This window comes from Cydia strobilella, chromosome 26, assembly GCF_947568885.1.
Source record: "Cydia strobilella chromosome 26, ilCydStro3.1, whole genome shotgun sequence".
Taxonomy (NCBI): domain Eukaryota; kingdom Metazoa; phylum Arthropoda; class Insecta; order Lepidoptera; family Tortricidae; genus Cydia; species Cydia strobilella.
The window spans coordinates 8522588-8532240 of record NC_086066.1 but is presented as its reverse complement, the minus strand read 5'-3'; the positions used below and the strand labels follow the sequence as shown (position 1 = coordinate 8532240).

The 9653-nt window shown below is 37.5% G+C and overlaps 1 protein-coding gene across 1 annotated transcript; it reads right to left on the bottom strand.

The window, feature by feature from the left end:
* Positions 1-5874: 5874 nt before the first annotated feature.
* On the bottom strand, positions 5875-9393 carry LOC134753085 (uncharacterized). The gene is made up of 2 exons (XM_063688849.1): positions 9348-9393; positions 5875-7226 (listed from the first exon to the last, which is right to left on the bottom strand). Exons 1-2 carry the CDS (start codon positions 9385-9387, stop codon positions 5875-5877), a joined length of 1392 nt encoding a protein of 463 aa, XP_063544919.1. The 5' UTR covers positions 9388-9393.
* Between the last annotated feature and the right edge of the window lie 260 nt (positions 9394-9653).

The following is a 9653-nucleotide window of genomic DNA, read 5'->3' as shown; positions in this document are numbered from 1 at the left end:
TTGGCGCCTACATCTGCAACTCTAGTTCTGGAGCGTAGTTCCGTGTTTCTGATTCGATCAGTTCTACGAACACCTAATATACTACGCTCCATAGCTCGCTGGCAAACCTTGAGTTTCGATTTTAGGGCCTCAGTTAAGGTTCATATTATGTCGGTCATTCTCAAAAATATGTCTGCGGTCTAATCGATTTTTCTTATTTGCCGATTTGTACGATGTTTCGTGTGGAAAATATTTGAGTATCGGAACTGATACATAAGCAGTAAATGTGTTAAAAAAACATTGTTAATTTTCGATTTGTCGCATATTTGGATGTGTTATGTGATTTAGTATTGTACTTTTTTATTTTATACTACGTCGGTGGCAAACAAGCATACGGCCCGCCTGATGTTAAGCAGTCTCCATAGCCTATGTACGCCTGCAACTCCAGAGGAGTTACAAGCGCGTTGCCGACCCTAACACTCCTCTCCCTCGAGCTCTGGCAACCTTACTCACCGGCAGGAACACAACACTATTAGTAGGGTCTAGTGTTATTTGGCTGCAGTTTTCTGTAAGGTGGAGGTACCTCCCCAGTTGGGCTCTGCTCTAGATCTGGAATGACATCCGCTGTCCTGTGCCCTACCACACAAAGCGAGATGTCATTCACAGTGCCCATACCTTGTATTTTTTTTTTGTTTACGGAGTGGGCGAATGCTTTTACACACCGTCCCCCAGCCGCGAGAAGGCCTTTGATGGGGGTGGGACTCGCCGCTCCTGTCCCCTCTCAACTGGCGAGAGGGGAGGGAGAACCTGGCCCTACCTACTAAACCCACTCCGGCGTTTCATCCTCTTTGCCGTTTGTGAGGGCGCCATGGTATACTCGATGTACACCCGCACAATGGAGGGGGATCAGAAACGCTGGACACGGGGGCGTGTGTCATGTATGTATAACAAAACTTTTATTCATATTTTTCTATATAACATAACCATTCGTGCGTTGCTATTTTAAGGAACGTTTTTACAATAAAAATAACTCAATAATTTGAAGAATGTGTTTTATTTACTAAACAAAATACACGTCACGTACCTATTATTTTATTAGAAAACTAAAAATGGTTCACAAATAAATTAGTAAATTATTATAAAATAAATTCCTCCTACTAATCCAATCCCCTCCTCTAATCCCAAATCCTCCTCTAATTACTCCTCTGGAGTTGCAGGCGTACATAGGCTACGGAGACTGCTTAACATCAGGCGGGCCGTATGCTTATTTGCCACCGACGTAGTATAAAAAAAATCAAATTCATGTAATGTAGTAGTACTAACTTTTACTACAAGCAAAGAGGCTATAATATTATAGAGCGGTATTGTCATAGTAAATTTTGTAACCACAGTAAATTCACTGCCATCTATCGACACACTTTAAAACTAAAAATTAAAATTTATAAAAATACGATAAAATGTATTTAAATGTGGATAAACGATTTTTTTATTTGCATTAATTATTTTTATATGATTTTGACCCATGTTCTTTAACGGATATGCGTTAAAATTATAAATAACAAACGAAACCGTGAACGCCCTCTATACGAGAGTAGGCTAAAACTAGTGGCGCCATCTGATCGAGAATCAAATTTTCGTGATATACGAGGCACGTTTTTTTCCTTAGATTGTATCCATCTATCACGGAGTTATATCTATCTTTGGTTTAACCCTTTGAACGCTATACGTCATAAACGAAAACATGCCTCACACGCCAACGTCATCGGCGCAAGCGAGCTAAATAATGTAAACCTTGTTAAAAAGTGTGAGGGTTACTTTGACAGCGTACGCCATAACCATAACACTTATAATATAGGATGCCATTCTCTTATGGCAAAATTGTTGCAAAAGTGACCGCTTTCAGCTTTAAATAATAGTTCCTAATCTCTCCGGTGGCGCTAGTTAGGCTCTGGGACATGAGTATAACATGAACCATATAAGGTAACAAATAACCCGACCAAATTACGTAGGTTGTTTTTGGTAGTATTTCGGTGTATGGTGGCGCCGCCTAATTACTGTTTTTTGATGGACACTTTTCATACATAGAGATTTGGCTCCTTTATACAGTCTCCATGCTTATAATATAGGATGCCATTCTCTTATGGCAAAACTGTTGCAAAAGTGACCGCTTTCAGCTTTAAATAATAGTTCCTAATCTCTCCGGTGGCGCTAGTTAGGCTCTGGGACATGAGTATAACATGAACCAACAAATAACCCGACCAAATTACGTAGGTTGTTTTTGGTAGTATTTCGTTGTATGGTGGCGCCACCTAATTACTGTTTTTTGATGGACACTTTTCATACATAGAGATTTGGCTCCTTTATATAGTCTCCATGATGTAAACCTTGTTAAAAAGTGTGAGGGTTACTTTGATAGCGTACGCCATAACCATAACACTTATAAGTACGAGTATTGATGGCGCTGTGGGCACGACTAAGTAGTTAGGAGGGACCGAGTACTCATATCTTTAGTATTAAATAAATACGGAAAAAATCTTAAATATTTGTTATTTCTGTACATTTTCCTCGCAATCGAAGTGAGAAACAGAGTATAGGGTGCGTGCATGAACTATAGGGGGCAGCACAAGAGCCGTCATACTAGCTAGCCATACACGCACGGATTTGCCCGTCGGATCTGCCTGAAAGATGTATCTGACGGACACATCCGTCAATGTGTGACGAGAAATAGACACAGATGGGCAGCGGACGGGCATCCGGCGGACAAATCTGTGTCTATTTCTCGCCACACATTGACGGATGTGTCCGCCAGACACATCTTTCAGGCAGATGCGACGGGCAAATCCGTGCGTGTATGGCTAGCTATTCTTGGCGCGAGGCGTAAATGTGTAGTTTATTTTAACAGAGAAAGTCCGCCGAGGTCTGCCCCTTCCAACTCCCGCATCTACTTTTCCCTTGTACACTCTTTGTTAAGCCCGCTCCAGACTACGCGGCGCGAAGCCGCGAACGCGAGTGTGGAGCCGATTTCGCTGATTAGCGAACTAGACTCCACACTCGCGTTCGCGGCTTCGTACCGCGATTCGCGCACGAGTGTGGAGGGCCCTTCAGCCTTTCACTCATTCCTTCCACGTGTCCAAACCATCTCAACATACCTTTCTCAATTTTTGTCACTACATCTTCGTTCAGTCCACACTTTTCCCTTATCACACAGTTCCTAATTCTATCTTGCAATCTCACACCACACACACTTCTCAACGCTCTCACATAACTCGGGCATAAACCTCACTAACCTCACCTCACTTACGCTCGGTTCGCTAAATTGCCTCGGGATAAAATGGGTTACTTAATGCCCCTGTTATATAATCTGAGATACTACTTTATTTGATACCTGCAGACTGCACTTTGCTTTCAACAGTCATCGACTATAAGAGGATTCTTACAAACTTATACTCAGTAAGATTGCGTTGTTTCATTTCAACACCTACTTAACATACTTTTTATGAACATCTCCATCAAAACAAAAGAACAAATACATAGACGCTTTTTTGTTTTTAAATAACAACAACAATTATTTGTATCAGCATCATCTACTGTCGACACCAGCGCCATCTAGTATATGTTGTCGTCGTCTTTACCTAGATCTCTGATCAAATCCCCTTTTACTTCTTTTAACTACAGTCGTATTTTCTGTAGTAGTATCTATTTCATTTAATCTCATGTTAACAGTAAAAGGTTTGGTTTCACCATCATTTATTTTAACATCTTGTGTTTTATTTTTATCAAATTCAGTTTTATTTTCGTCATACGAGATACTTTTATCAGTTTCCTCGAAGCTATTTTTAACTGTAATATTTTCTTTAATTTTGCTTAATAAAAAGTTGATTTGGCTTTGTTTGCCGTTGTTTACTGTATTCGAAGTTTTATTGTCATTTATTTTTGTTACCGTATCATTCCTAGTGTAATTTGTAGTATCATCAGCTCTAAGCGCTGAACTAGATTTTTTGGTATTTTCAATGCTACTTACACTTTCAGAGCTGGCCCTTGAAAAATATGCTTTATTATCTCTCTCAAGAGATTCTGAATCTGGGTAGTGATGTTTGTGTTTAGTTTTTGACGACCTTAAAGAAATTTTTTCACTGTTAGCTCTAAAGTTTTGCTTACTTGACTTATCATCGATATAACTCAGATTTTTTACGTAATCAACTTCTTCTCTTACATCATCTATTAGCTTTTCTATATTTTTAATCATATATTTCACGTCTATATGTGCTTCTGAATTATTATTTTTTAATGTGTCGTTTTTGATATATTTCCTGATGACTTTGTTTTCAGGTTTACTGTCGTTTTCAAATTCACGGTTATTTTCAATGTCTTCGTCAACGTGTTTTTTTACATCTTCTATTTGCTTTTGTATGTTATTAATCATACCTTTCAAATAAATAGAAGCTTCTGAATTGACAATTCTTAATGTATCGTTTATGCTATTTTTCCTGATTACTTTGTTATCAAGTTTACGGTCGTTTTCAAAGCCTTCGTGAACTTGTTCCCTTATATCTGCCATTTGCTTTTCTATGTTTTTAAACATATTATTCACATCAATAGGTGCTTCTGAATTATCAATCTCTAATGTATCGTTTTTGATATATTTGCTGATGACTTTGTTTCCAAGTTTACGTTCATTTTTAAGTTTACTTTCATTATCAAGTTCACTGTCGTTTACAACTTCTGAATTCTTAATTTCTAAGGTGTCGTTTCTGATATATTTCTTTATGACTTTGTTTTCAAGTTTACGGTCATTTTTAAGTTCACCATCGTGTGTACGATGGTTTTCAGCTTCTGAATTATCAATTTCAACTGTGTCGTTTTTGACATATTTCCTGATAACTTTGTTTTCGATTTTACGGTCATTTTTAAGTTTACTATCGTTTTCAAGTTCACTGTCGTTTTCAACGTCTGAATTCTCCATTTTTTGTGTGTCGTTTATGATATATTTCTTTATTACTTTGTTTTCAAATCTACGGTCATTTTCAAGTTCACTGTCGTTTTCAGCTTCTGAATTCTCAATTTCTAATGTCTCATTTTTTATGTATTTTCTGATGATTTTATTTTCAGTTTTACGGTCACTTTTAAGTTTATGCTCGTTTTCAAGTTCACTGTCGTTTCCAGCTTCTGAATTCTCATTTACTAATCTTTCGTTTTTGTTATATTTCCTCATAACTTTGTCTTCAAGTTTACCGGCATTATTCAGTTCATGGTCGTTTGATAGTTCACGGATGTTTTTAATTTTACGATCATTTTCTAGTTCACGATCGTTTGTAAGATTACGGTCGTTTGTAAGATTACGGCCGTTTTTAAGTTTACGGTCGTTTTCAAGTTTATGGTCGATTTCAAGATCATAGTCATTTTCATAACTTTCTATACTTAAACCTTCAGCTGATATATTTGCAACGGCATCATTGACAACTGTTTTATCGTCTTTTTCTTCTTTCGCCTTCGGTATATTTTTTTTCTTTATCGTTATGAACCTGTAATGAAACCGAACCTGATTAAATGACGTTATGATTATTTAGGCCTATAATTAAACTCAAATATCATTTAAACATATACCTATCACATACACAACAAATAATACATATCATATCACATACAGAACTTTAGAACTTAAACATATTGGCAGATTTCCTCGAAACGTTTTGACGTTTCAATAATTTAATTTTAATTATCTATGGTTCGAAATATTCAGAAATTCAAAAGCGTATTCTGCATGTAGGTCTCAAGGGCGGTTTTATATGTTTCAATGCATGTTTGAGAAAAATATATTTTACTTCACGTTCCGTGTTATTTACAAATATTCTGGTTCTATAATAGTAGGTTTACGTACAGGATTATAATTTTGGCTTACCTTTCTACAGATAAATACTTCGCCGTCGGATGATGACTGAAAACGACAGTATGTTTCGATAATTGTTGTTCTTCTTTTGTCTTGTCTGGTTCTTCATAGTTTTCATATGTCTCTTCAGTTGACTGGCCTCGTAAATCAACGTCTTGGACATTTTGTCCGCCCGTTAGGAACTTTAAATCTGAATACGGTGAATCTATAGGTTTTTCGCCATCTTTTGAATGGTTTGGTCTTTTAGTTTGGGCGATTGAAGGTGTAAACTTATTTTTCTTTATATATTTTCTCGGTGCCTTTGAGAGGTTTTTACCTTCATTGTTTTCAATTGTAGTTTCGTTGTCAGATTCAGGTTCAAAAGGGGGATCTGTGTTTTCATCAGAAAGGGTTAATCTGGTGTGTTCCTTATATTTGTTTAATTTAGTAAAAGCTGTGACAGCTTCTCGGTCTTTTTGGATTCTGTTTTTATATTTATACCTTTTATTTACATGCTGGCTAGCATTGTACGTTTTTTTAGTTCGTGGAGTTGGCCGTGCATCACTAATTTCTTGTCGCTTTTGTGCACTGAAACTAAGTCTGTTTCTATAAAAGTGTTTATCATTTTTACTTGCATATTCATCCTCTTCTAGTGGAGTAATCGTTGTTGGACGTGTTTTTCTATTCCACCTTTTGCTACTTGATACTCTCCAGTAATCTTTCGCCATATCTATCAGTTCACGTTTAATGTTGTCGTTGAGTTTATTAAAATGATCAAAAATTAAAGATCTCAATATATGTCTTAGCACGTCATTTAAACGCACATCTGCTGATCTTCCTAATTTCTCTAGATCTCTGAGTACTGCTCTCAACTTATCATGTCCGCCGATGTACACAAAATCTCCAATGTCAAGTAAATCATTTTTTTCTCCATTATACTTTTTATTTTCAACGGCAATAATAGCTGTGCTTAAATGCTCACGCAACATATCAGCCTGCATTTCTCTAAAATCTTCCAATTTTTCGCTTATATGTCTCCTCATATTGCCACTACCAAACAACTCACGTAACTCACCATTTCTGTTAATGTATCTCCTTGTTTCATCTCCAAACACAGCAAATACATCTTCAAGGTCCTTGTCGTTGTAGTTTTTCAATATCTTAGCAGCTTGTGATACAAAATCAGTAAATGTAATGTCATGATCACGAGCACTTCTCCTACCATTTCGGGATTCAATACCTTGTTTTATTTTTTCTAAAGCGTTTTGCACTTTCTCGATGACTTCAAGGCCTGATGATTTATCTCTATTGCCGCCGAATTTCATTACTGTCTCGAGAGCTATGTTCACTTTTTTTTGCTCCACCATCGTAACTGTGTTTACTGTAACAATCATTGAATAGTTATCCTGGTGCGGTTGTCAACTTTTTTATAACGGCTCCTTATATTCTAGAAAACAGTTTATCAACGCCCAAAAATAATGTAAATCACACACAATTAAGCTTATCTATTCAGATAATTTTAATTACTAATTTTATACCATGGGGTCCCAGCGCGCACAAGTTGTTTGCAGAAATCGCGAAGCGTCTAAGAGCTGGCGGCTTCCTCGCACAACGTATCAGCATTGCGATACAGCGGGGAAATGCCGCCAGCAAGGATGCTGGCAGCATCCTTGGTACAATTCCTCAAGGGCCTATTTTAGATTTAACTGATTTAAGCTAGTTATTAATTTCGTTTACGTAGTACCATTGTATATATCTAGTAAGTAACTTGTGTCTAATAACTAAAATAAATGTTATTCATTTTATAGCTGTGTTTTCAATATAGGTACATCAAAAGAAATTGCTTTAGAATGTACTATTATTGTAAATGAATTAGGTACAAGAAGATTTAATAGAAATAGAAATAGTTTATTCGTGGCACATTATATCACAAGAAGAACCAAAAGCAAACTTACACATAACATTACAACGCATATTTAACATAACATTACATCACACGACCGATATTAGCCACGAAATGGTCCCGACTCAGCATGGTGTTAGTCTGAATAGGCCAACGCTGGTCTTCCGTCGGGGCCACGAGTGAAGCACGGAAAGTACACAACATAAAAAAGAATAAATGAATAATAAACAATGGCAGTAAAACAAACAAATTAGAAATAAATAAATAACAGATGACAGTTACATTTTATGTATATAGGATAAAAACTAAGAAGATAAGAGGGCGATAAAAAACTAAAACAATATGGCAATAAAACAAACAGATTTCAAAGAAATAAATGACAGATCGCGGTAAATTTTTTAAAATGAAAACAAACGTAATGATGGCGATACAAACTAAAACGTGAACGCGACCAATTTTCATGAAGTATGTGGGCTAGAAATCTATCGTCAACGCATGAACCAGTTGGATGTACTCATAGAGCCCGAGAACGTCGTCAGGTTCAAGTCACAGCGGCTGAGGTGAGCAGGTCACCTTGAAAGGATGCCGGACAAGAGGACAGCAAAAATAATGACAAGGTGGACGCCTCAACAAAAAAGAACGAAATACATGCCTAGGAAGCGTTGGTAGATTGTGTAGAAGATCTCAGGAAGATAGGAAAGCTTACCAACTGGAAGAAGGTCGCCCGACACCGCGACAACTGGAGGAACATTGTGGAAGAGGTCAATACCTACAAAGGGTTGTAGCGCCAACGGAAGTAAGAACTAATGTGGGCTGGAAAGACCATTTTTAGGGTTCCGTACCCAAAGGGTAAAAACGGGACCCTATTACTAAGACTCCGCTGTCCGTCTGTCTGTCACCAGGCTGTATCTCATGATCTCATGAATCGTGATAGCTGAAATTTTCACAGATGTATTTCTGTTGCCGCTATAACAATTACTAAAAAGTACGGAACCCTCGGTGGGCGAATCCGACTCGCACTTGTCCGGACGGACAGCGGAGTCTTAGTAATAGGAATAGGGTCCCGTTTTTACCTTTTGGGTACGGAACCCTAAAAAGTATGTATATTGTTACTAAAGTTACAGGCAAAACTCGCATCTATTGTAGACCTAAGTATGGGGTTTTAATTACAATTAGATACCTCCACGCGCTCCCGAGATAAAAGGTCTTGACAGACAGACGGACGGACGGACGCACAACAAAGTGATCCTATAAGGGTTCAGTTTTTTTTTCTTTTGAGGTACGGGACCTTAATGAGGGCTAACGCGTATGAATTCGCCGCTAGGGGCGCTAGTGTAGATGGTGGTCTTTTCCACAGTTCGAAATGTCAAATGTCACTTGTCACTTCAATGACTGACAGCTTTTCTATAGTCTTTTGCATGGAGACTATATAAGTCTTTTGGACCACCATCAACAGAGGCGCCAACTGGTGAGCAAAAAAACGATAGCCCTCATTATCGTAATTTATCGTAATCGTGGTAGAGAATGCCTTAAGGCGTTACGTCCGCCATTTGTACCCTTTTCTGTTAGTTTGTGCAATAAAGTTAAATAAATAAATACCCAAAACACTAGCCACCACTATGCACACGATAGTTTTCATTTCACACATATAAATTGAAATCGATTTCTTGCAAATAAATCATAATGGTATAAGTTTTCTAAGTTATTTCGCAACACGTGGAATGCTAGATGAAATACGATTTTTACTTGCTCATATTTGATCAAACCTTATTAAAGTTGCAGATCGTTGAAAATAAAAGGCTGGCAAAAACAAGTACGTGTCGCTTCTAGCGATAACACCGCCTGTTGTCCACAGGTAGCATTTATACGTCATTTTGGCGTCAGCGACGTCATTAAGACTTCATA